The sequence below is a fragment of the Neofelis nebulosa genome, chromosome 10 (genome assembly GCF_028018385.1).
Source record: "Neofelis nebulosa isolate mNeoNeb1 chromosome 10, mNeoNeb1.pri, whole genome shotgun sequence".
Classification (NCBI taxonomy): Eukaryota; Metazoa; Chordata; class Mammalia; order Carnivora; family Felidae; genus Neofelis; species Neofelis nebulosa.
The window spans coordinates 109,597,574-109,623,625 of NC_080791.1; the positions used below are offsets into that span (position 1 = coordinate 109,597,574).

The 26,052-nt window shown below is 46.6% G+C and overlaps 2 protein-coding genes across 6 annotated transcripts; both read left to right on the plus strand.

Annotated features, from left to right (window-relative positions):
- Positions 1-1,946: 1,946 nt before the first annotated feature.
- RBM14 (RNA binding motif protein 14) lies at positions 1,947-18,120 on the plus strand. Of its 4 annotated transcripts, none has more exons than XM_058689763.1 (3): positions 1,947-2,395; positions 7,859-9,323; positions 10,102-10,980. In XM_058689763.1, the coding sequence occupies exons 1-3, from the start codon at positions 2,059-2,061 to the stop codon at positions 10,307-10,309; spliced, it is 2,010 nt and encodes a 669-aa protein (XP_058545746.1). In that variant the 5' UTR covers positions 1,947-2,058; the 3' UTR covers positions 10,310-10,980. The 4 variants fall into 4 exon arrangements, with proteins under 4 accessions (XP_058545746.1, XP_058545748.1, XP_058545749.1 ...); XM_058689765.1 differs by having other exon boundaries at positions 7,859-7,969; positions 10,102-10,156; XM_058689764.1 differs by lacking the exon at positions 1,947-2,395 and adding an exon at positions 2,459-2,898.
- Positions 18,121-18,132: 12 nt separating this feature from the next.
- Positions 18,133-25,753, plus strand: LOC131488216 (RNA-binding protein 4). 2 transcript variants are annotated; one of them, XM_058689769.1, is made up of 5 exons: positions 18,133-18,270; positions 19,119-19,541; positions 22,773-22,851; positions 23,182-23,466; positions 25,311-25,753. In XM_058689769.1, exons 2-4 carry the CDS (start codon positions 19,130-19,132, stop codon positions 23,456-23,458), a joined length of 768 nt encoding a protein of 255 aa, XP_058545752.1. In that variant the 5' UTR covers positions 18,133-18,270; positions 19,119-19,129; the 3' UTR covers positions 23,459-23,466; positions 25,311-25,753. The 2 variants fall into 2 exon arrangements, with proteins under 2 accessions (XP_058545752.1, XP_058545751.1); XM_058689768.1 differs by having other exon boundaries at positions 22,773-23,466.
- Positions 25,754-26,052: the final 299 nt, after the last annotated feature.

A 26,052-nucleotide genomic window follows, 5' to 3' on the forward strand; every position in this document is an offset into this window, starting at 1 on the left:
CATTTATCATCAGAGAAATGCAAATCGAAACCACCATGAAACACCACTCCACACTTGTCAAAATGGCTAAAATCAACAACACAAGAAACAACAGGTGTTGGCGAGGATGCGGAGAAAGGGGAACCCTTTTGCACCGTTGGTCGTGCTGCAAAATGGTGCAGCCACTGTGGAAAACAGCGTGGAGGTTCGTCAAAAAGTTTAAAATAGAACTACCCTAATGATCTAGCAATCACACTACTGGGTATTTGCCCCCAAAATGCAAAGCACTAGTTCAAAGGGATACATGCACCCTTATGTTTGTAGCAGCATTATTTACAATAGCCAAGATATGGAAGCAGCCCAAGTGTCCGTTGATTGATGAATGGTTAAAGAAGCTGTGGTATACATATACAAAAGAATATTATTCAGCTATAAAAAATAATGAAATCTTGTCACTTGCAACAACATAGATAGGATCTAGAGAGTATAATGCTAAGCAGAATAAGCCAGTCAGAAGAAGAGGAATACTGTATGATTTCACTCATGTGTGGAATTGAAGGAATAAAACAAAAGAGCAAAGGGAAAAAAGAGGGCGAGACAAACCAAGAAACAGACTCTTAACTATAGAGAACAAACTGATAGTTGCCAGAGGGGTGGCGGGTGGAGGGATGGGTTAAATATGTGATGGGGATTGAGGAGGGCACTTGTCCTGATGGGCACCTGGTGAGGTATGGAATTGTTGAATACTTAAAAAATAAAAATCAAAAAGAGTGAAAGCCAGTCATTTCACTGGCCCACAGGGTGCCACTACCTCCCCCTACATCCTTATGCTGTTATAGCCTCCGGCCATAATGTTAGTCCTTGAACAAGCAGACAAACTCTTGCCCCAGGACTTTTTGACCTGTACTTTCTGGCTGGAATGGTTCCCCTATGGGAGAGCTTACTTGCTTTGTTGCTTCAAATCTTTAGCACTATCAGGCTATAAGTCTGACTTGTTTATTATATTTCTTCCCACCATAGTATAAGCTCCAAGGTTAGAATTTTTGTCACTTTTTGTTCACTGCTATATCCTTGGTGCTGCCCATTTGGTAGGTGCTCAAAAAATTTGTAGCATGAACATGTAGGTAAATATTTTCCTGAGTTTGGCACACGGATTTGTTTTTCTCTTCTGCTATGCAAAATACTTTTTTTTGCATACATCTGTTGGTTTTGAATTTTCTGTTTTCTATAAAGGTTCAACTTTTGTCCCCTCAGGAACCATTCTTTTGACCCAATATTGTTTCACTAAACTTTTTATTGTGGATAATTTCAAGCGCACACCAAGCGAGATACAACTCATTATTCCTCTTTTGAAAATTCCACAAAGGCCTCTGCCAAACTCTGATTTGTCACTCTCCATCTACTTCTAGGACCTCAGCAACATCAGGGAATGTGTTTCCAAAGAATGAATTAATAGCACGAGGGTCCTCCGGGGCAAATGCCTCTCAGGCCCCCTCAGACAGCCCAGCAGTCTCGGAGGGGACAGTTAGCTGACTGAAGGCGGCTGTCCTGGTTTCTTCCGCCAGGCCCGACCCTCTCGTGGACAAGCTCGTTGCCACCTCCAGGCGCGGGTTTGGCCTAGGCAGTCAGAATGGGAGGAGCTCTGACTTCCGGCTGAACAAAGTTTTTCCTTGGGTCCGCCGATCCCTGCCCCACCCGGGCCAGAGACCGTCTCACCGAGTAGGCCTCTAGGCCGCCGACGTTCCCCGCGCGCGTTCCCCCTTCTCCAACCCTTCTTTTTCCCCCTCCCCCCGGCAGTGGCGGTTGGTCGCGCGCCGCCGTCCCTTTCCCGCCCCCTCGGCTAACAAGCGGGCTCCAGACCCTCTGGGATTGGCTGCGCCTGAGCGCATCTTCTTTCAGCTTCTCTGATTGGCTGCGGGTCGCGCGGGATGCGGGCCCCGATTGGCTTGGTCAGAGCGCCTGCGCGGCGGGGTTCTCGGTCGCCAGCCATTCCTGGGGAGGACTGCCGGCCGGTCGGACGTCTTGCCTGTCGCTGGAGGAGAGGTCCCGGCTCCCCGGGAAGGCGGCTGCGGCGGCAAAATGAAGATATTCGTGGGAAACGTCGATGGGGCAGATACAACGCCAGAGGAGCTAGCAGCCCTCTTCGCGCCCTACGGCACGGTCATGAGCTGCGCCGTCATGAAACAGTTCGCCTTCGTGCACATGCGCGAGAATGCAGGCGCGCTGCGCGCCATCGAGGCCCTGCACGGCCACGAGCTGCGGCCTGGGCGCGCGCTCGTGGTGGAGATGTCGCGCCCACGGCCTCTTAACACTTGGAAGATTTTCGTGGGCAATGTGTCGGCTGCGTGCACGAGCCAGGAATTGCGCAGCCTCTTCGAGCGCCGCGGACGCGTCATCGAGTGTGACGTGGTGAAAGGTAACGCGGAGGCGCGCGGGGGCGGGGGCGCGGGCGCGGGCGCGCTCTGGGCACTCTGCTTGTTAGCCACGCCCCTTTCCCGGGGGTCGGTCACCGCGCGGTTGGGGAGGGTGGGGAAGTCGCGGGAGCGAGGCCGGAGGTGTTGGGGGCGCGATGGGTAGAGCCACCCTCCTTCCCTGCGGTCCAGGCACCATTCTCCAGATAGGAGGAAGTGGCTCTGGGTGGGTTCGGCGGCCACTGTGAGCCGAGCTACGGGGCCGGGGACGCGCCTGAGAGACTTGCGAGTATACCGGGGGCGCGCCTTCCACTGGTCTCCTGGGCCTGGCACCGAGCGGAAATTGGGAAGTGACGGGCACAAGCCGGATCATGGAGCGGGGAAGATTTCGCCACTTCCCCACTTCCTCTCCAGACGTCGGTCAGAGCAAGGGAAGAGGGAAAAGGTGGGGGCTGACGCCCCAAGGCCACCCTCGTGTTCCCTGCCGATGAATGCTCCCGAGCGGAAGGTAACGGGGCCCTTGGACGTTTCTCGGGCTGGGATTTTTTAGCATTGTGTGGCATGGGTCTACTCATGGGTATATAGTTACTCGTGGGTACAGGAGGGACCCCTTCCGAACCACTTTGGCCTTTCAACATTGTTAGGTGGGTTAGGCGTGGCAACGCTGTATTCCAAGTCCCTCAAACTTGGGTTTGTTTGTTTTTTTTTTTCCTTGGGATCGATTTTATATGTATATATCTATATCTATATATCTATATCTATATATTTATATTCTACTATAGATATAGATATATATAAACTGAAAACCCCGACCTTTTGAATGGGGAAGGAGGCTTGTTTTATGAAGGCCTCTTCTCTTTAGCCTTTACTTGCCAAGCCCATGCCCTCAGGGCAGTGTTCTTTTATAACTTGGTGATTTTGCAAGGGGGCATATACTCTGTGGCTGAGGGGGACGTGGAGAGGGGTGTGTGAGAGGTCTTCGTTAAACATTGGCTAAACAAATTTACTTGTTCATCGGCTTTGCTGGAGTAGTCTAATTCTTAGGGCAGATCCCCAGTTTGCCTTTTCTTTGAGGAAAATGTATCACTGTAATCTAGGTCTGGCTTCCTTTTTGGGACCCAGTTGACTTTTTTTGTAGTCTAGGTTCCTATCCTGTAAGTTCTTTTTCTTTTATGTTGGCAAGGTTTGGTGGGATCGTCCTTGTGTATGTGGCCAGTCTCTGTTCCTCTTGTGAACAGATCAGAATTAACTTTGCCCTGCCATCTTCAAGGATGCAACCTGGGGGAGTATCTGATGCCCTACTCCTGGTGTTGAATTCATACCTACCCATACTCTGAAAAGTTTTGGGGATAGGAACTAAATGGGTGCAGGTGCCTTTTTCCACCAAGACACTTCATTTGCTGTCCTAATAAGGCATATTTTGGGGGCCATTCCTTGTCCTTTCTGCAGCTGGGGAAGCGTAAAGGGTTGTAGTCTCCACTACTAAGAGCAGTTCTTGTTCTGCATTAATATTGCATTCTATTTTCCTCAACTCAGGTTATGCCAGTCCACGACTCTCCGGAATCGGGCTTTCCTGCTGGGTGCTCTTAAGGCAGGCTGTATGGTGCATTGATTTTTGCTTTGTTTAAAGAGTAGGAAGGACTCCAGATTGGGCATCTGGCCAGGAAACCAGTGGGGGTACATGACTCCTGATGACAGTTCTGTGTTAATTGACCTACCACATTTCTTTTGCGGTTCTTAGGCAAGATGGCTACTAGATTGGGAGTCTAGAAACTAACATCTGAGGGGGACAGTCTCCATGGAACTCATTGGTCAAGAAACTTGCTTTCAGGTGGTAGAGGAAACTAAAAATTTGCCCGGATTCGCTCTGGACTGATACCAAGTGACAGTGGCGGGGAGGGTGAAGTGTATAACTGCATGTGGTTTATAGAACTCTTGGCTGACTCCGAGAGAGTGAAAGTTTTGTCTATTTTGTCCTTTTGTAAACACCCAGAAATGTGTTCAACTTCCTCAGTAGTGGTTAGTTGTTATTTGTGGTTATCCTGGTAAGTAACAGAGCTTCTGCTATACTTTGATGTGAGAGACTTTGGGAAAGATTTGACTGTCTTGTCCTCCACTGATGCTTTTCTATTTCTCTGGGGTGAAAGAAAGTGTGGCTTTTAAGTTGGGAATGTAGCAGAAGAGACTGGCTCTGGCTCTATAAAAACGCATTTCTTGGGTTGGGAATGGGCATTCGATGATCGAGTCCTCTGGTGTTGGCTGTCAGGTCTTTGAAAAGCACAGAAGCTTAAGGTTGCATAAGACAACCAGTTCTATTTCATTTCATAGGGGAAAAACATAGTTGCTTGGTTACCCCTGAAGCTTCTATGTGATTTGATTTATGAAGCAAAAATCTCCGTGGCAACAGTGGATTGTAACCACTCTCCACAGCTATTGGGTGTTCAAAGATGAAGTATGAGAGTTGCTGACAGCTTTAGGAACCATTTAGGCTTCAGGGGAGGTGTGAAAGGCAGAAGAGGAAACTGTTTCCTTTTTTTTTTTTCCTGGTGGGTGGCCATTTTTTCCTCCTATACACAAATCTGTAGTGTAAAGTTAGAGGTTTTTAATTCTTCTCAGGATAGGAAAACTCCTTTTTCTGCCCAAATCAAGAGATGGATGCTTAACTGACTGAGACACTGAGGCGCCACTCTGGATTCTCTTAACTTTGGTTCTAGAGGAATTGTGATGCCACCAGACCAATAGGTGATCTCTGTAAAACATTGCTTGCTCTAGTGCCTTTAAATGCAGTGGATTTCCCTCACAGTTACTGTTTCTTAAACTAGCTTTCCAAGCAGAGTTCTCTAGGTTTCTGGTTTTTCATCGTCCTAGGAGTAATTGGATTCCTGGGCATCTTTGATAGGGTTAGGTGTTGATTTTGGCTTCTGGCTGTAACAGGGTTAACCCTGATACAATAGAGTCAGCTGGATCACTAAGTCACACTTCTCTTTAATGTCAGGATTAGGAACATTTTGATGTAAATTGGTTATAATTGTATCTGAGGGCTTTTTCCTCTGGGTGGTAAATTGAAATTGTACATGTGAAATCTCAGTTTTCAAATTTCAACTTGGTTGGTTTCTTAATAAAACCTGGCTAAGGTAAGGAGTAGACAGTGGGATGTCCTGTTGCTCTTCTCTTGTAAACCCTTTGAAGTTGTTGTTGTTTTTGTTGGGTTTTTTTTTTTCCCCTAGTTTGTTCTGGTCTCAGGAATTTGTGGATAGTTTAGCCAGGACTATAATATCATTCATTAATAGTCTCTCACACTGCCTGGAGGTTTTTTTTTCCATTTCCCTTAATCTGCCTACAAGCTCCCACTTTTTGTTTGTCCTTGCATTCTCTGGAGGGTCAGCTCAGTCTCTGCTTTTAAAGACATCACTGACCACCAGTATCTATTTTTAATTCCCTCTACCCAAAGTGGAGATGAGAGATCATAAGACAGTTCTAGTACTCTGTGGCTAGGCTGAAAGGAACACTTTTGCCTTAATTGGCAGGTAAGGAATCAGGTTCTAACCATGGGGGTGTGAGGACTGAGAGTTGTGATAGTTGATTTTGTTTTTTTAATCCTCTCTGGCAGGTTCCAAGTTTGCATGTATAAGTGGTATGGTAGCTTTTGTTTTTTATTATTAGAGATAAAAGATAATATTCTGTAGGGAGTGAAGCCTGTGGTTATTCCTAGGCCTGAATAATCGTCATAATTCTTTGTTATCATATAGCTATTTATATTTTACAAGGCGCTTTTATCTTCTTATTTGAATCTCCTAACTTGGAGGTGGGTAGGGCAGATATCTGGATCTATAATTGAGGCTTTTAAGTGCCTAACCAAGGATTCCTTGTGCATACCATACTTCTGATTTATGCCTTGTTGATTATTTTTTCATTTCTATGAGAAGCAGGTTGGTGGCATTGCCTCACAAGAAGAAAAATGACTTGCTTTCTGGGAGCAGCCAGAGAGGGCATCCCAGTATGAATCTAGAAATTAGGATGCTTGTTTAGAGGTCGTTTAAAAGGATTTGTTATCTGCAGGAATGGAACCTGGTGATTTCATCTAGGTAGTTTTTCATTTCCTAAATTGATGTGAGATGGTATCTTGGTACTTGGTACTTAAGTAGCCATGGATCCAGATGGGTTTAAGTGCATGGCCTTATTTGCCATGAGCATGGTCTTAGCATTGTTTTTCAGATCTTGCTTGCACCATTGTGATATGTGATTTTGGACATGAATAAGAATTTCTTCCCACTCCCCTTTCTAAAATTTTCTCCTGTGTGGTAGATGAGTAGGACTTTGAGATCAACATCCTATCTTAAGCTTATATCCCACCACAGTTCATTCAAATCCTGAGTGAGGACTTCAGGGGTAACCTATTTAGCAGAGCCTGCAAGCTGCACTTACTGCAATTTCTCACCTTGAAGCTTAAGAAACAAGATCTTTCCTGTAAACTGTCTGTTCTGTGAACAGGAGCCCAAGGGGGTAAGGTATACGTCTGTACTTGAAGAGGAACCAGTAGAGGATATAATGTAGCCTGGGGGATAGAGGCTTGGGCCTGATCTCAGCCAAGAGGCTCGGTTTCCATTCCCACGCCTCATTGGCTTACATGAGTTCCAGCTTCTCCTTTTGTAAGTTTGAATTTCTTGTTGTGTTAATATGGTCTTGCTTTATATATTGACTTCTCAGGGATAGACTGGTGTAGTGAAAGGGCAAGGAAGAGCTAGGATTCTGTTCCTGGGTTCAAGACATTTTGATTTAGAGCAAGCCGTACAAATTCTCTGAGCACATTTGTCCACCTGTAAGATGGAGATAATGATGCTTTGCTCTGCGTACCTCACAGGATTGTTGTGAGGCCCAAATGAAGGCCTATGCATGGAAGTACTTTGAGAACAGAAGTACTCTGAAAAAAAAAATTGGAGAACGTTCATGAACTGTGCACTGCACTTTAATTTTCTTGATTTAGTTGGACCCTGGGCTGAGATACGGGTCATGCCAAGACATAAGTGGTCATTTCTAGTATTTCAGAGTTAAGCTTCAAAGGTGAGCAGTAGTGTTTGGTGACCTTGGGTTAGAGAATGCTAAATAATTGAGTGATCCAGGAACCCTTTCTGTGTTTTGTCTGGTGGTTTATTTACACTCAAGAGAGCTGTGAAGATTTTTATCCTGTGTTGCAGTTCATCTTTGCTCTTCTCTCACCAGAGAGTTGAGTTGAGTGATGTGGCGGGGGAAAGGGGAGAATAGGGAGAACACGTAGGGAAAGGTGACCGCTTGAGACAGAAGCTTTGTTATGTGGGAACCATGTTCTATGACCTACTCCTGGAGAGGAGGGTTTGGAGGCCTGGAGGTAGCTGGCAACAGCTGGGTGCTGTTGTGTGTCCAGTTTGGGACCCATCAGGTAGCATGCCCTGCCCCCCTAATCGCTAACCCTCTGTCTGCTGCTTTATCAGACTACGCGTTTGTTCACATGGAGAAGGAAGCAGATGCCAAAGCCGCCATCGCGCAGCTCAACGGCAAAGAAGTGAAGGGCAAGCGCATCAACGTGGAACTCTCAACCAAGGGTCAGAAGAAGGGGCCCGGCCTGGCTATCCAGTCTGGGGACAAGACCAAGAAACCAGGGGCTGGGGATACGGCATTCCCTGGAACTGGTGGCTTCTCTGCCACCTTCGACTACCAGCAGGCTTTTGGCAACAGCACTGGTGGCTTTGATGGGCAAGCCCGTCAGCCCACACCACCCTTCTTTGGTCGCGACCGCAGCCCCCTGCGCCGTTCACCTCCCCGAGCCTCCTATGTGGCTCCTCTGACGGCCCAGCCAGCCACCTACCGGGCCCAGCCCTCAGTGTCGTTGGGAGCTGCCTACAGGGCCCAGCCTTCTGCCTCTTTGGGTGTCGGCTATCGGACTCAGCCCATGACAGCCCAGGCAGCCTCTTACCGCGCTCAGCCCTCTGTCTCCCTTGGGGCCCCATACAGGGGCCAGCTGGCTAGTCCTAGCTCCCAGTCTGCTGCAGCTTCCTCGCTTGGCCCATATGGTGGAGCTCAGCCCTCGGCCTCAGCCCTCTCCTCCTATGGGGGTCAGCCAGCTGCGGCTTCCTCGCTCAACTCCTATGGGGCTCAGGGTTCCTCCCTTGCCTCCTATGGTAACCAGCCATCCTCTTATGGCGCGCAGGCTGCCTCCTCCTATGGGGTTCGTGCGGCTGCCTCCTCTTACAACACCCAGGGAGCAGCTTCCTCCCTAGGCTCCTATGGGGCCCAGGCAGCCTCCTATGGAGCCCAGTCTGCAGCCTCCTCACTTGCTTATGGGGCCCAGGCAGCTTCATACAATGCCCAGCCCTCGGCCTCTTACAATGCCCAGTCTGCCCCGTATGCTGCACAGCAGGCTGCTTCCTACTCTTCCCAGCCGGCTGCCTATGTGGCACAGCCAGCTACAGCTGCTGCCTATGCCAGCCAACCAGCTGCCTATGCTGCACAAGCCACTACCCCAATGGCTGGCTCCTATGGGGCCCAGCCGGTTGTTCAGACCCAGCTGAATAGTTATGGGGCTCAAGCATCAATGGGCCTGTCAGGCTCCTATGGGGCTCAATCAGCTGCTGCGGCCACTGGCTCCTATGGTGCTGCAGCTGCCTATGGGGCCCAGCCTTCTGCCACCCTGGCAGCTCCGTACCGTGCTCAGTCGTCAGCCTCATTGGCTGCTTCCTATGCTGCCCAGCAGCATCCCCAGGCTGCTGCCTCCTACCGTGGCCAGCCGGGCAATGCCTACGATGGGGCAGGTCAGCCGTCTGCAGCCTACCTGTCCATGTCCCAGGGGGCCGTTGCCAACGCCAACAGCACCCCGCCGCCCTATGAGCGTACCCGTCTCTCCCCACCCCGGGCCAGCTACGACGATCCCTACAAAAAGGCTGTCGCCATGTCGAAAAGGTACTGTATGCCCCCCCGCCTCTGCCCCCAGCTGGGGCTTAGGGCAAGGGGCTGAGGTTGGCATGGGAGGGAAACTGGAGCCATTGGCCCCTCCTTTGGTCTTCTCTCATCTACTCCCATGGGATGTCCAAAGGCCGAGGGGGGTGATGTCTGTAAACTTTTTTGATCACCAGGGTTCAGGTGGAGCATTAGTGCTCAGCCTGGGGTGGCACCAGCTAGTCAGGCTGGGAAAAGTGTCACCTGTCTAGGCTACCCCAAGTGCCATTGGAGCTACTGCCTGCAAGATTGTGGCCCATAGCCTTTCCCACCGTCTCAAGGATCCTTAAGCCTGTTATGTGGTTGTCCTGGCTTTGGTAGGGTGGGTTCGAAAGAGTAGTCCCTTTGGCACTCACTGGCTGAAGGCAAGGTGTATGAGGTGCGTCCACTCTTTGGGAAGTTGGGGACCTTGCTTTCGTCCGCCGTTCTGTTGATAAACAACCAAGGTCTTTCTGTGTAGGGCCCAGGGTGGGGATAATTTGTTTGTGGTTTGGGAATGTAGACCAAAATCTACCTTGGCCAGTTGAGAAGGGAGGGCTTCAGTGGTGGGCTTGGTTTCCCACTGGTTGAACCAGGCTTGATTTCTTGCCCTGGATAGGGTGATGAGCCTTCGGACAAAATCTTGTTTGTTGGAGACCAATCTGATCACACCCTCCCTATCCCTATTGGCATCTCCCCCATGCCCACCTGGAGCCCTCCCCTCAATTGTCTCATTCACCAACTGTCTTCTTCTCTCGACTAGGTATGGTTCCGACCGGCGTTTAGCCGAGCTCTCTGATTACCGCCGTTTATCAGAGTCGCAGCTTTCGTTCCGCCGCTCGCCGACAAAGTCCTCGCTGGATTACCGTCGCCTGCCCGATGCCCATTCCGATTACGCACGCTATTCGGGCTCCTATAATGATTACCTGCGGGCAGCTCAGATGCACTCTGGCTACCAGCGCCGCATGTAGGGCCATCCTGGCATGGGGCACCACAGGGAGGGAAGGAGAGGAGAGGTCGGGTAGGGTGCAGGCCCAGGTTATAACCACTGGCCCATACCTCTCCCGTTTGCGGTTTTTCATCCCCTCTACCCTGTGGGCCTTCCCCAGGAGATGATCCTTTTGAGTGTTCGGCAGTAACCTACTTTGTTTCTTCGCCTCAGCAGCAAATCTTGCTACTGGCTCTAGATCTGCGGTTTCCCCTCTCCCCTGCCTCCCATCTCCCCAGGATGGGAATTTCTTTTATGTTTTTATTTTTTCCTGGCTCCCTTTTATTTTTGTGCGCGATATTTAAGGTCGTCTGGATGGGGAAGCAACCTGCAACTGAGGTCGGCGGCGCCTTTTTCTTTTTAGATGTGAGGGAGGCCAGGAAAAGGTTAGCTTAACCATTTCCTGTGCGCCAGTGTGCCAGCAGTCCAGGGGGCCCTGACTTTGTCCCGCTATAGACTGTGTTGAGACTGAGTTCCTGTCGGGACGGTCGGTATATGTCCAAATCCCTACTGACCCCCTGATGTTCTAGCTGATGCTGAGTGGCACAGTCCCACATCCCCATCTCCCCAAGTAGGTGGTGTTAGAAAACCTTAATTTTTTTTCCCTTTTGTATGGACTACAAATAAAACTTGGGGCAATTTGCAGTTTGGAAACCTGGTTGTCATTGTCTTGATTGCACTCAGTTTCAGAGAAGCCAGTTTGACATCCAGGAAGACATGACAGCTAAAGGAAAGGCAGCTGGAGAATCCAGGGCAGATGAGGAAAGGGGTTTGTATGTGGGAACTAGTGATTTCCCTGCTGCCCAGAGGGATTTAGGTCATCGTCGTCCCGTTAGTCTGCCATCTTTAGGACTGGAGAGTCCAGACCAAGTTGCTCGGACTTCCTCAGCCCTTAAGTTGAATTAATCACACCAAGTGCAGTAAGTTTATTTGCCCATTTCCCCCTGATTTATCTCCAGTTCGGAAACAACCTGTGCTCCAAGCAGGATGGTTCTGGGGTATGGCTTCTCAAGTGAGAAGTGGGGAAATGGACTGCTTTGGTGCTTATAAGGCTAGTGGATCCTTCAGGCAGTGGGCTTGAGTGAGTGCTGGAGCTGGGACCCGGAAAGGAGCTAGTAGTGGGGTAAGGGTGGTGTCTGTCTGGTTCTTCCCTGTGGTTGGAGAGGAGGAGGAGCAGGGACGATTGGAAGCAGGTATGGGGGATATGGCCATAAACCTGGTATTTCGCCTGTTGAACATCACCATGGAGTGTCCTTCCTGCGTCCTGCCATCTTCTGCCATCAGTTCCCTGAGACTTACCCCGTCTCCATTTGTTAGGGTTTCCAGATGTTTTCTTCCTGGATTTATATTTGAAGGTGTCCTCACAGACTGGAAAGGGGGGTGAGGTACAAGCATAACCCAAGTAGGGATGCTGGGATAGAGTGAGAAATTGAAGATTCTTTCTGTACTTTTATTTTGGGACTGGGGTTGAGAGGACCTGGGCAAAAAAAAAAAAAAAAAAAAAAAAAGTTCCAGCCAGGGACAAAATGGAGGCTTGGGTTCACCAATAAATGAGTGAACAGAAGACTGGTTGGGTAGGAACCTACTGCTGTTCCTTTGGGAAAGGGGGCTTTAGAGATTTGATTTGGGAGCCTTTTGGGGCAAGGTGGTTTTGGGGAATTGTGTGTGTCAATCAAGTGGAGTTCAGGTGGGTTCTTTTCTGCCTTTCACTGGTTCCTTGGGAACTTGCCTTGTGACAGAGGAGTTTGCCCCAAGTGTTCCCTTCCCTCTGCCCAGTGGGCAAAAAAGCATATGATCTTTATAAGAATGAGCTCTTGTGGATGGTAACTGGGGTAATCTTGGGGGGGTGGGGTACTGGGGCCATAGTTCTTTCCTTGCTCTTTCTGCTCACTGCTTTACCTCCAGGTGCTTTGCTGCTCCTTTTCATTTCTTTGAAGGACTGGGAGGGGGGAGTCTGATAGGTTTCTTGTCACTTCTGCAGGGAGGGCGGGGTGATCTGAGGACCAAGCTAACAAACTTAGCTCTGGTTATTACTCTGGAAAATAGAGGGGTTGGTTGATTACAGGGCTGTGATTGTGGCCTGTGCATTTGTAATATTTCTTTGTCATATGGCTTTCTGTTTTCCTTTCTCCAGTGTGAGGGTTCTGCCACTATTCCAATCCTATGGTTCCTGTGAAAAACAGCTTAATGTGCTCTTGGGGCCAGTGTTGATGTTCTTTATTGCAGCCCAAGTTCTTCAGAGTGATGTGGCCTAGATGATCACTCTTAACTGCCTAACATCTTTAGGTCCTGATGCCTTTGCTGCCTCAGCCCTCAAGGTTTTCGTTGTTCAAGCAGAAGAGGTTACAAAGCTAAATCATTTGTCATTCTCTTCTTTCTTGCAGATTGTTTTAAAATTTCCTTCTTTCTCTTTTATTTAAATTACGCCACCTGTGTTAATCCTGTAGCCCACTCTTCATACTTTGCTTTTTGTGGATTTCTGAGTTCTTGGGTCCTATAACTTGGAGATGGTTGGGTTGAGTGAATGGGAGGACATACATTTAATGGGTGTTTTGGGATAAGAGGGTGGGGAATATGGACTCCCAGGTTTTGCACTCCTGCATCTATCACCTCTACAACTTGACCTTCATTGGAGAAGTTAAAGATGATTTATTCCTGGAATGAGACCACATAGAGGCTTCTAGCCTTGTCAGCCTATTCTCTTCTGAGGTTTGGACCTTGTTTCACATTCTGTCTGGGGTAGGCCTGGGACCCCATCCCTTCTAGTGGAGGTAATGGAAGTATCATTCAGTGGTCACCCTCTGGGTAGGCTGCTTTTCTAGTCCTGCCCATCAGTTAAGCTTGGCCAAAGTCTATGTATAGACTGGGGGTTCTCCAGTCATTTTGTCCTATCAAGCCAAGTAAGCTGACCCTAATAGGGGATGACTTGGGTTATAGTGAAAATAATTTCCTAGATTTATGGACTAGTATATGTAATCAAAGTTTGGGTAATAGAGAAGATAAGATGTAAAGCAAGTGAAAAATTTATATTCACCTAAATTGTAGTTACCTTTAGATCATAAAGGGTAGAATCAAGTTTTCTGGGGGCGGGGGGTAGTTCTTAAAAGTTACTTCAAACGTAGTGTAAATCATTTGAAATATTGTGTCTGTAGTGCCAGAAATACAGTATTAAGTAGCTGAGCCCTTGGGCTGACCTTGAGTTTATAATGTGGGGAGGCAGGACCTACCTCACTGAACTAGTTACAGTTAATAAGCAATGCTAGTGTAGTGGAAGATAAGGGGCAATTCCACTAGTTAAAATGTTCCGGAGATGGGATTTGTTTGAATGGAAAATTGACTTGGCACAGAATGACTAGGGGGGGTTGGCTGTAAAATCAGGTTTCCTGAGTCTGAATTGTGTTTCTGTCACTTAGTTGTGTAATCTTGGGCCTGTCAGGAACTCTGTCTTAGGTTTTTCATCTATAAAATGGAGATTTTATAGATAACATTTATTGAACACTTGCTAAGCACTGATAAAGTGCTTTTCATACAGTAACTTCATTTAATCTTCATTGCAACCCAAATGCCATTATTTCTAAACCTGTTTTTTAAATGGAGAAATTAAGGCTGTAGATCAAGTAATGTTTCTTTAAATATTCTTTTTTGGGAGAGCACAAGTTGGGGAGGGACAGAGAGAGGGGGAAAGAGGATGGGAAGCGGGCTCTGTGCCAACGGGCTGACAGCAGTGTGCCCAATGTGGGACTCAAACTCATGAACTGGGAGATAGTGACCTGAGCTGAAGTTGGACGCTCAACCACTGAACCACCCAGGTGCCCCTTAAGAAACTTTTCGTAAGATCATATGGTTAGAAAGCAGTAGATCAAGGAATTGAGTCATTTTGAATTGAACTGTCTAGGACTTTGCTTGTAATTGTTATAATGCCATGGAAGGATCAAATGAGAACATGTGACAAGTGTGGGGCCTCATGTATAGTCACTGCTTATTAAATGCTAGCCGTCTCATAGACCCGAATTAGGACATTCTGGGGAGATTGGGGTGGCCTGGTGGAGCTGTCACACAGCTGAGCAAAGGACTGTGGATGTAGGTGTGAGTGCAGTACAGTGCACTCAGTGCACTCAGAACAACAGTGAAGCAGTGGATTTTTTTAAATGAGTGCTACCTAGGAGTGAAGTAGGCCATGGATCACACCAGTTTTTGTCACGTCCAGTCTCAGGCAACACTGTTCAGTGTCCTGGGATCATATTCTCCTTGGGTATGGAAAAGAAAGGTTAGGGGTAGGGAACCTGCAAAGACATTAAGGGGAGGCTAAGAGTGTAGCTGCCAGTGGGATGGAGGCTTAGGAAGTTTGCTTGACTGGCTTAGTCAAGGAAGGCCAGTCTGAACATTCCTGGAGAATACTGGTTTTTAATTTGAACTTTTATTAAACCAGTACTCATTTCTGGACAGGAGCCGGTAATTAACATGTATAAATTACACATATTCACCCCAAAAGGTATGAAAGTAATAGCTTGTTTGTTCACATTTGAATGTTTTTCACAGATATCTGTGTTTCCCCCTAAGTTTGGATTTGTCCCTCATTTCCTTTTCAAGAGCCCAGGCTCCAAGCACTTTTGTCTTTTCAAAATCTGCAGTCAGAATGTATATTTATGCTTGGTTATGACAGATACCTGCTTTCTAGATGACTTTTTGAAGAAGTCAGTTTACCTTTGAGGTGCTTGGTAACCTGATCAGCAAATTAAGAATCACCAAGATGGTATTTACAGTGTCCTGGACAAAGTGCTTAAAAAAAAAATTTTTTTTTAAGTACATTTATTTTTGAGAGAGAATGAGAGTGTGGAAGGGGCAGAGAGGGGGAGAGAGAAAATCCGAAGAACCCCACCAACCATGAGATCATGACCTGAGCCAAAGCCAAGAGTCAGATGCTTAACCTTAGACTGAGCCACCCAGGTGCCCCTGGACAAGGTACTTTTAAAATACTGCATTCAATCCTATTTTGCATACTTGGGGTGGTAGAAGATTTGGACCAGATGTCTTTAATTTATAAACCTTAAGGGGTGAGTATTAAGCTCCTTTAGTACTCAGTAAAATAGAGTTGGATAGGTGAACATCAGTGTGGAGACAGCCGAACCACAAATGTCTTCCTGCCTAAAGCTTCATTTTGCAGCATTTGTCAAACTGGTAATCCTGGTGATGAAAAGCTGTAGCATAGGTTACCCCCTGGCTTTTGGGCACCTGCTTTTTCTGTTTGAGGGAGACTGGAAAGTATACTAGGTGATATGAATCAAGTGCTTGTTTTTAGAACTAAGTGTCCATGATCTTAAGCTGATATTGACTGAAAATCTCGTCATTTCTCCTTTTGGTTTCCAAGAAGTTAACTCCTGCATTCACCTATGTGTTAACTTAGTCAACAAATAATTGGGTGCCTACCATGTTTCAGGTGCATTTCTAACACTGAGGATAGAGTAAGGAAGAAGAAAAGCTCCCTGCCCTCGAACAAATTATTTGATGGGAGGTAGGAGGTAGGAGAAAGAAATGGAATGAACAAATAGGATTTCAAGTGATGGTAAGTATTTGGAAAAATAACATGAAGTCATGGGATGGAGTTCCAAGGTAGGCTTTTGGAGTAGGAGGATGTCTAGATGGGGTGGCCACTGAAGCACCTGGAGAAAGAACATTCCAGTCTGAATGAACTTGGAACAAAAAGGCCAGTGGGGTGGAGCATAGTATGTATGGGTGGGGTGGGAGTGGGGTGAGGCGAGTGGGGGTTGTTAAAGAGATTAGGAGATTCTGGCAAGAACCAGATCAGGTAGGGTAAGTGAAATTTTTCCAGTGCAGTGTATTTTAAGAAGAGGGGGATGATTTAATGTGCTTTATACAGTTGGATGAGCTTGCAAAATGAAACAAATATAAGTCCACCTTAAAGGCTTTTCAGAAGGTAAATCAAGTAATGAGATTGGGCTGGGGGGGGGGGCGTGGGGGGGCGGCGGTACTGTGATCTGCAAACTGGCATGGATTGTGATCCTGAGATTTATATTCCCAGTCCTCTCTGCGTTGGACCTGGAGAGATTCCTAGTTTTATAGAGCGAGTTGATCTCCTCTGCTTTGGTATTTTGGAAGAAAGTTTATCTCCAGGGCTGTTGGGACACACAGAATTTGGAAGATCAAACTGAAAGGACCTAAGAGGATTTCTATACCAGATGAGTTTCCCTGCAGATTGAATGGTGAACCCCACATGATGCCGGCCCCCTCAAAAGGGCACACACATGCAGCTGACTAACATAGAATTGATTTTCTTCGTCACTGATTATATTGCCTTTACTCAGATTCCGTATATAAGAATCCACAATGAAAATGGACCAAGATTAGTGTCGACCACATCTGTAAATGTATTATTTTGATGTTTTTAGGTCCTTTGCTCTTCCCACTCTAGAGTAAGTTCTTGACCGGTTTTCCAGCATTTGGTTCCTGAGTCATGTCAGGTTTTTAAACCCATTTCCATAACTTCAACTCCTTTCTCTTTCTGCCCTCCCTCCCCCTTTGGGGCTGCTGTAGATGGTCGTGTGTTATGTCATCTCCACTCATGATCCCCTTCCTCATAGAGAATTCATTGCTTTTATCATGTTCTTTTCATCCAGCACCTTCCCCGCTTCCCTCCTCAAAAGCTGCCTTGCAAAGGGTCATTGCTTGCTCAGTGAGGATGGAATTCTGTGAAGAAGCCAAAGGATGAGAAAGAAAATGTGATGAGGGAGGCCAGACGCTCTGGAGAATGCTGTTTTGATTGTATTTTGTTTATAGCTTCATGTGATTAGGCTCTTCCCTCTAAGGTCGGTTCTAGGAGTTTAAACCTACAGCTCTGGCCCATGGCACCCAATAAAATAAAACAAAAAACTTCGCTGCTCCAGTTTTTTCTCAGGGTGGGGTGGGGGTGTTTTCAGTCTACGTGGTCACACAGAAACCGTTTCTTCATCTTGGACCCACTCCGGGAGGCTGGTTCCTTGAGGGAACTTGTCTCAGTGCCTCCAAGTAACGCAGCCTCCAACCGGGCTCACTTGGGACCGTTATAACCTAATTGAAGCCGCGCCCATTAACCGTTTCCAGAGTTCCTTTCACCACCCGTGACAGTAGTTTTGATCTGGGGGGAGCTCCGGGACTCCGAGGGCTACGGTGTGGATTCTTGGGCAAAGGAGGAGGTTGGTTCTTCCGGTGGGGACGCTTCGTTATTTTTCTTACCTGGCATTCGGGTCTGCGTAAGCTATGGTTCGTAGCATCCTGGCTGCGAAGGCGTGGTGGCTGGGAGTTTAGAGGGAGAAATTTGGAGAAGGCAAAATGGGGCGGGGGATATTGTCAAGATGTGCACGTGTTGATGGCGAAACATTTCAGAAGCTTCACAAAATTGGCGCCACGAAGCTAAAGACCGCCACACCGGAACCTTAGCTCGCTCCGCCTAATGGCGGGTCGCACCCGGGCGAAGCCCACGTTTGTAGTTCCTCCCTCACGCCGACCTCTTACCCAATCAGTGACTTCGGCTTCGCGAGATAGGCGCTCATTGGCATTCGCGTAAAAGCTCAGGGGTTACTGACGTTTCCACCTCTTCCCGGCCTCTCAGGTAATTGGCGTTGGTGGTAACCAATCAGGAAGAGGAACCATGGGAACGCCTGCCTTTAACTTTACCGAGCAGCCAATCCGGTGGTAGGCTCACCTCCCCTTCTACCCAGAGTCACTGCTGCGGCCGTCGCCATTTTAGCGTTTTGTCAGAAGCGTCTGCGCCGCGAGGAAGAGCCCCTGCTGGTTTCCGTGCGGGTGAGAGACTCCGAGCCCCTCCGTTGCCTCTCTTTTCTCTCTTAAATTTCTTATCTCACTCCTTTGGGCTTCAGGGGTATCCTAGTGGGGTCACGGCCTCCGCACCCGTCTCTGAGAGCCGACCTCGGTGCTGGGCATTGCGCGGTAAGCCTGAAGCAGCCCTTCCCCCACGACCTCCCCCGAGAATACCTTCCTTTATCCCCACATTGCCCTCTACCCGACTTGGCTCGGTTTCCTGCTCTGAGGTTTCCATAGAGATTACCGCGCTCCTTTAGACTTAGAAAAATTGAGACCTGTTTCGAGAATTTCTTAGGCTGTGAGACATTGTTGTCTGACTGATGAGTCTGAAGCCCCTTTCTCTGGCCACGCATTTCCCCATCCCGCAGGAGCTCGTAGGACAGCACCCCGACAGAGGCGTTCCCCACTCCTGCACTTCCTGTAGTCTTCTCATGCCTTGCTCTCCGGCTCAGGTCTCCCGTTCACTGCTTCCAAAGGAAACCCTAAAATGAAGCTATTATAAGGCCCACTTTTCCGGAAATGGTGGCTACTTACTCCGTTGCGGGAGGAAGAGCTGATTCACAATTTCAGTAGTCAGTCCAGGCAGCTTGCAGTTAGACCTTTCGTTTTCTGACCTCCCAGTGGATAGAAAAGCCCAGTATCCCCAGCGCTGCATGTATGCTCTCACTTTCATTTCCATTTTCGTTAGAAGCTATCCAATTCTTATCAAACCCTTTGTCTACTAAGGAGCTTTCTGTTACAGACATTTTCTCATTCTAGGGTTCTACACCCGGTATTGTGGCAGGCCTCCTTATTTCCACTTTTCCTTTGATTGTTGTGTGGAGGTGGGAGTGTGAGAGAGGAGAACTGGAAATATTTGCTAGAGTGAAAGGAGGTGGCCGGGGTTTTTTGTTTGTTTGTTTTTGTTTTTGTTTTTGTTTTAACTGATGTGAGCCTAAGGTCTTTTGTTAGAAATTTTGTTTCTTCTCACACAGGCTGTGTCGAGATGGTGAAGCTGTTTATTGGTAACCTGCCCCGGGAGGCCACAGAGCAGGAGATCCGCTCACTCTTCGAGCAGTATGGGAAGGTGCTGGAATGTGACATCATTAAGAACTACGGCTTTGTGCACATAGAGGACAAGACGGCGGCCGAGGATGCCATACGCAACCTGCACCACTACAAGCTGCATGGGGTGAACATCAATGTGGAAGCCAGCAAGAATAAGAGCAAAACCTCCACCAAGTTGCATGTGGGCAACATCAGTCCCACCTGTACCAACAAAGAGCTTCGGGCCAAGTTTGAGGAGTATGGTCCAGTCATCGAATGTGACATCGTGAAAGATTATGCCTTCGTGCACATGGAGCGGGCAGAGGATGCAGTGGAGGCCATCAGGGGCCTTGACAACACAGAGTTTCAAGGTGAACCACCCTCTTTGGGAAGAGGGCTGAACACAGCCTGTGTGCAGAAAATAGGTTGGATAAGTAAGGGGAGGGGTTTGGGGGTACAAATAGAGCTGTTGGCTGGCTGACGGTGAATCATTGTGGGTGATATACTTAAAATGGAGAATGCATGGGAATTAGAGGCTTTAACTTAGACCAGTCCCTTTGGGAAAACACCCGTGGCTTTAGTTTGGAACTCTTAAGGCTTTTATGTCTATTAGTCTTTTAGTATTAGTCTATTAGTATTAGGCAGAAGTCTTTTCCTTTGATTTTCCCACTTATCTTTTTTTCCTTCCCTTTTTCTTGATAGTAGAGCACATTTTAGTGGTTCACTCTGAATTTATTGCCTCAGCCCAGTATCAGCATTATGCCTTAATTTACATATGAAGAACCTGACAAACCCAAAAGCGTCTTAACACTTTTGGGGAGCAGAATCCCTGGTAAGCTCCCCCACCTCATCCCAACTCCTAACTTCCCAGCAAAGGTAATTAGTTATTAAATAACTAGTGTTGAGATAACTAGTGTTTTTAAAGGGCTATCGCTCTTGTTCCTTTTCAGTTATGCTTGTACCCAGAGGTTCTGTTCTGAGGATGAGGTCACTCCAGAATAAAAGTCTGATTTCAGGAGTTGCTGAGGAGGGGATATTGGGGTTTGGGGGCAATAATGGCAATGTCTTTTCACTGTTTGAGGGTGGACTCGACATCCTTGGTGAATAGAGCCCTTAGATGGGTGTTATCTTAGAGCCTTGACTAGATTGTTAGTGTACCTAGAGGGCAGTATGAGTGATGGTATGGATTGTTGCTTTATTTGGAAAGTTGTATCTTTTCTTAGTTTGAGTTCTGAGCTCCTGTGGCAAGAGTGGCAATCAGGAAGGGTGAGTGTGGTAACCATGGTGAGTTGCTAATTTTTCTTCCATCCCACCATCCCCTTGTGTCCCCTGTAGCAAAAAAGAGCTTTTTCCCTTTGATTGTAACTACTTCCAAATTACGGGGTAGTCCTATAATTCCTTGCTACGTTTTTAAACTGTATTCCAACCTTTTTAGCCCAAACAAGGTAGTTACTGCTTCCTTTTCTGAGTATTCTCTTGTTCAGTCATTGCTCCTGTTTTGTGGGTTTATTTCCCTTAGATTGGACCTTTCTTAGAGCTGGAGGTCCAGTCGTTCTCCCAACTTAACAGTGCACTGTGTCGTGGGTATTGCTGTGCATTATTAAAGAAAAGTGTCACTAGTCTCTCAGGTCTAGTTTGTTTTTCTTTTTTAATTGGTAAGTTGAGAATTAACTTGCTGCCAACAACTTAATTGGGAGCAAAGGCTGCTTTTGTGGAGGGTTTGTGGTATAATACCTAATTTTTGGACCCTCTTCTCCAATCCAGTCATAGATTGGGTGGTAGCTTCTGATTGTAGCAGGTACATGTGTAAAGGGAGACCAGTGTGTACTGACTCAGGACGACCTGTCCTTATGCATAACTCTTGAGTATGAACTGTAGGCTCTGTGGTGTTATTTCTGCTTATTTATATTTTCATTACTTAGTATTAGTCATTCTCCTTAGTATTGTCTAGTAGAGTTCTATGTGTATATGGAGCAATGGAATTTATTAAGATGGTTTTTCAGTTTCTCAGTGTTGGGTGTACTCTCTTTTGTTTGCCCATTTTAAAGATCTCTATCGTAAATATTTTTAAAGGTTTAGTTTCTTTTCCTGGTTTTGGAATTGACGCATCCTTAGATCAGGGCATTAGTTAACGACCTTAATGTCATGAATGTGCTTGGTTAGTTCCTTGGTTGCACCTGTTTTCTCTGGTTTTGTTAGGTGCCAAGGTGGCCCCGAGGGCAAATACCAGAGGGACATAGGTGAGCACTTTAAAGCACTTCAGTACTTAATTGTGTATCTAAGCTTCTAACTTGCAGTCTGTCTACACATAGATGTAATGTTTACAACAGGATTTTTTTGGGGGTAGTTTGATCCTTCCACCTCCCTTTTCCTTCTCTAGCTTCCCAGGACTTTAATTTTGCATGTGAAATTGTCTATTTACCGATTCTGTAATGTTGTATGAGTAGATGATCTATCTGTTGACTCTCCTCTGCTTGTAACCATTCACTTTATCATCTGCATGTTTTGGTACACTAGCCAATTGCATTGGAAGTTTTTCCTGGAATTTTGCTTACCAATAAATTGGTGGATCATGTTAGGTCAAAGCTGTTCCTGCGAAAAGATTTAAACCTTAAGTTTCTTCAGAAAAGTGTCTTTTGTTTTCAGAAGTAATATTTTTTTATTTCTAGAATATAAATTGTAATATTCAGCAAAAAGTAGTATTTAGTGTGTGTTCTTACCATCTTTCAGATCCCTAGTTTAAGGAGAAAAAGTACTTTAGTCTTGTTAATGAATTATTTGATCCTCTAATACTACTGGTTATTCTCCCCATTTTTCTCATCTCCCTCCCCTTTTTCTTCCATGTTTTTCATAATCTTTTTAAAAATTTAGGCATTTTGTGAATTGCCTGTCCTATTTCCTTAGACCCTATCAGGAAGTCCCTAAAGTTGTCAGATTGTGAAGAATCATTGTTAGAATGAATATCAGGACCAACAATTTAAAGGACTCTGTTAAAGGGGAAGGCAGTCCTTCAATGCATATGATTGTCCCTTTTCCCCCAATTCATGAGTGATTTTCCCACAAATCTTGAAACTTGCTTATCACATTCAGTCACGGATCAGGTCTGGGTTATATTCTCTATCAGTGGTAACTTTCAGGTCTTACTCTCTTTGATTTTTGGAGTGGGGAACTGGGGAACTGGCCTTTGTAGTGTCCTGCTTAATGAAATCAGTCTTGATGGTGAAGATTGGAAATGTGAGAATCTTGTGGAGCACTCATACAGTTTCTTTTGTCATTGGGCTATTGTTCAGGGTAGTTTTTGTCTAGTTACTTGGCAAAGGATGAGGTGCTTATTATTGGGCCCAAGCTTTAAACTAGTGTTAGAGCTGAAACATTTCTTCATCTTACTGATCTTTGTCTTTAAACAGGTCATTGTATTGAATTTATGTAGTGGACTTTTTTTTTTTTTTTTTTTTTGTAACTTAAAAAAAAAAAAATCTTTTGGCAAGGAATCCTGCATTAGTGTTGTCTAAGTAAAGCCATTGCTATGACCAGTGTCTGGGGTAGGGGCGGGGGCTATGACTAAGAGTGATAGCAACCCTTCTTGCGTCTGTTTCTTCAAGGCAAACGAATGCACGTGCAGTTGTCCACCAGCCGGCTTAGGACTGCGCCCGGGATGGGAGACCAGAGCGGCTGCTATCGGTGCGGGAAAGAGGGGCACTGGTCCAAAGAGTGTCCGATAGATCGTTCTGGCCGAGTGGCAGACTTTACCGAGCAATATAATGAGCAATATGGAGCAGTGCGTACACCTTACACCATGAGCTATGGGGATTCATTGTATTACAACAACGCGTACGGAGCGCTCGATGCCTACTACAAGCGCTGCCGTGCTGCCCGGTCCTATGAGGCAGTGGCAGCTGCAGCTGCCTCTGCCTATAATTACGCAGAGCAGACCCTGTCCCAGCTGCCACAAGTCCAGAACACAGCCATGGCCAGTCACCTCACCTCCACCTCTCTCGATCCCTACGATAGACACCTGTTGCCGACCTCAGGAGCTGCTGCTGCTACAGCTGCTGCTGCTGCAGCAGCCGCTGCTGCTGTTACTGCAGCTTCCACTTCATATTACGGGCGGGATCGGAGCCCCCTGCGTCGCGCTACAGCCCCAGTCCCCACTGTTGGAGAGGGCTACGGTTACGGGCATGAGAGTGAGTTGTCCCAAGCTTCGGCGGCCGCGCGGAATTCCTTGTACGACATGGCCCGGTATGAGCGGGAGCAGTATGCGGATCGGGCGCGGTATTCAGCTTTTTAAAGCTTGAGGTGAGAGCGGTGGGTGTCCCCTGTTCTGGTTTTGCCATCCCTCCTGCAGCCTACAGGCTCCAGTTAGGCTGCCCTGCTTGCTTGCTTTTGCGGGGTTAGGGTAAGGTTACTACTAGCATGGCAGAGACTAGGGGAAGTCCTTAATTACTTAACTTTTTGAAATATATAAACATCCTTAGCCCTCATGGCTACTTTTCCAGGGCTCCTAGTATTGGGAGTCAATCTGATGCTATTTGTGCCTGGAAAAATGAAGAATGGTGTGATGAATGTTGGATCACACCTATGTGCTGTAATTGAACTGAACCTGGGACCCATTTATTCAGAATGAGGTGTGCTGTTTCTCAGAGCCTTTGTTGAATTCCTAGGTGTGTGACATTATTAAGGTTTGTAAGTTTCCTGTTCTGCTTTGTGCTATGTGAAAGGTCTGCTATGACCTAGAGTAATATAAAATCCATAACTAGTTAACTAGTCATCACTGCTCAGGTCCCTGTTACTGTGAAGACTATCCAGGTGGCATCATCTTAATCTTGAAGCAGCGTTTTCTGACATTCCTGAACAGTTCACTCCCTATGAGCTTTATAGAAAAAACTTCTTTGATGGTAAGTTGGGCAGAGAGAAGAAAAGGTATCTTTTAGTTTATAAAGCTTTCAATAAGGAGTCTGAGGCATAGATTCAAATCCAACTTCCCCACTCAGCTCAGATTTATTCCCTGAATAGAGTGCCCACCCTATTGCTCTGTCTTTGAATCTGTCCTATAAAAGAACCTGTTTACTCTGTTCAATTTTTTTTTAAACTGTCCCACAGAGTTCTGGTGGACATCCTTTCTGCTTCTTCAAGGGATATGGTGATATAAATATGAATGAACACCAGGGTTGGGAGCTTTGCCTTAAGCAAATTACTCCCTTCATCTTCCCACTAGTTATGGGCATTTAATACTCTTGAACCAGCTCTACCTTGAGTCCTCTGGCTTTTTCCTGTACTATACATTTTGAGCCTCATGATCCATTTGGCTCTACTTGAGTATATTCTTTGTGATACTTGCCAGCTTTGGGCTCTAGGTGTTTTGAGATTGCTGTTGTATTAAATGATGATTCTCAGATACCCTTTGTTTTGGGGGAACCCCCAGTTCCCAGTGTGTCCCAGACATTACCATTGATCTGTAATTTTGTAGTGTCAGGGTGAGTGATATTCTGTCATCTTTTAGTTAAGGCAGAAGGTATGTGACTTGCCAGAGATTATTGGATAGAAAATCACTGGTAGGGCTGGAAAAGAAACGTGAATGACTTGATATGTAGATTACATATGCCCTCTACTACATACTTTAGTTTCTTCCCTAGGCAGAGTTGGATGCCCTCAGGTCTTAAAGATTGTTCAGTTGATGCTACTTTGACTAGACCTTGAATGATTTTTAACTTGGACCTTGGTACTAAACCCAGATTCAAACATACTTTTGACTTTTACCCCAGAGAGCTAATTGGAACCTTTTTTTTTTTTTTTTTTTTTTTTCCTGCCCTCCAGTGACAATTTGGGACATGGAATTACCTTTTCTGAGGAATGCTGATGTTAACATCAAGAGAATGAATTATGTTTGCCTACACTCATCAAAGAATATTTGCTGTTTAATTTAGAGAAGGACCTCAGTCTGGGATTGCTTGACCTTCCCAGTTTCTCTCTGGCCTTTAAGCTCATTTACTTTTAGAGATTATTGTGATACTGGGGATGGGTACAAGTAAACTTAAAAGGAGTGTCAAGTTACCAGACTTTGTAAAGATGTTCTTTGAAGTTTTAAGTAGGAAGCCCTTTTGAGCTTTGCTGTAAAGCCCCTGTATTGTGCTTTCTTGCAGGTGGGATGTGTGTGGGCTGAAATTCCGAGCTGCGGTTGTGCATGAGAATACACCCTTCGTGGTACCCCATCTCCGGGACGTTCTCGGCTCTGTACGTTCAGTCCCTCAGGAACCGTGGACCTTAATTTACCTTGCTAAATTCAGACCACCTCTTCCTTTCCTCTTTCCTGCCCATTTTCCTGTTCTTCCTGTTCTTCAATACTTCTGTAGTTTCCCATTTATGTTCTGTTCTCCCAGCAGGCCTCATTGCGTGCAGAAACTGTGGTGGGGGGTGTGCTGTCTCCCTGCCTCCTGCTTCCGGTGGGTGTTGGACTTGGGAATGACCTTGGTGAGAGTGTCACTGCTCCTGAGTCTTTTTGGCCCAAAGGCTTGTGGCGGGTAGACACATAGAGTTGGATCACTTTTTTTTTCCAGTGAAATAAATGGTTTTTCAACTTAGGGCATGTGTGCTTTGAGAGCGTTCTTGCTTGGGCTTGTGTCTGGGTTCTTTATTTGTCCCTGGAAGAGAAGGGGTGGGTATAAAGTTTGACATTTCAGCCCTGGGTGAACATCACTGCAGTTACTTTTTTTTATTGTAGGTAGGTCTTAAAGGTGCCAAAGGAAGAACCCAGGCAGGTAGCTTCATTCCAGTAAAGACTTCCTTCCACTAGTCCACCTTTGTCATGAAACCAACCACTTGTTCATGGTTTCAAGATGTCAGTCTTTCCTTGCTTGAGAAATAAATCCTCACCCACTTCTTAAT

What these genes read in the sequence shown, in the direction of transcription:
- LOC131488216 (XM_058689768.1), top strand. Translation starts at nt 19,130, where the DNA reads ATGGTGAAGCTGTTTATTGGTAACCTGCCCCGGGAGGCCACAGAGCAG. An exon ending in TGACAACACAGAGTTTCAAG is followed by an intron (nt 19,542 to 22,772) that starts GTGAACCACCCT and finishes TGTTTCTTCAAG; the next exon opens with GCAAACGAATGCACGTGCAG.
- RBM14 (XM_058689763.1), top strand. Translation starts at nt 2,059, where the DNA reads ATGAAGATATTCGTGGGAAACGTCGATGGGGCAGATACAACGCCAGAG. An exon ending in CGAGTGTGACGTGGTGAAAG is followed by an intron (nt 2,396 to 7,858) that starts GTAACGCGGAGG and finishes CTGCTTTATCAG; the next exon opens with ACTACGCGTTTGTTCACATG. An exon ending in GCTGTCGCCATGTCGAAAAG is followed by an intron (nt 9,324 to 10,101) that starts GTACTGTATGCC and finishes TCTCTCGACTAG; the next exon opens with GTATGGTTCCGACCGGCGTT.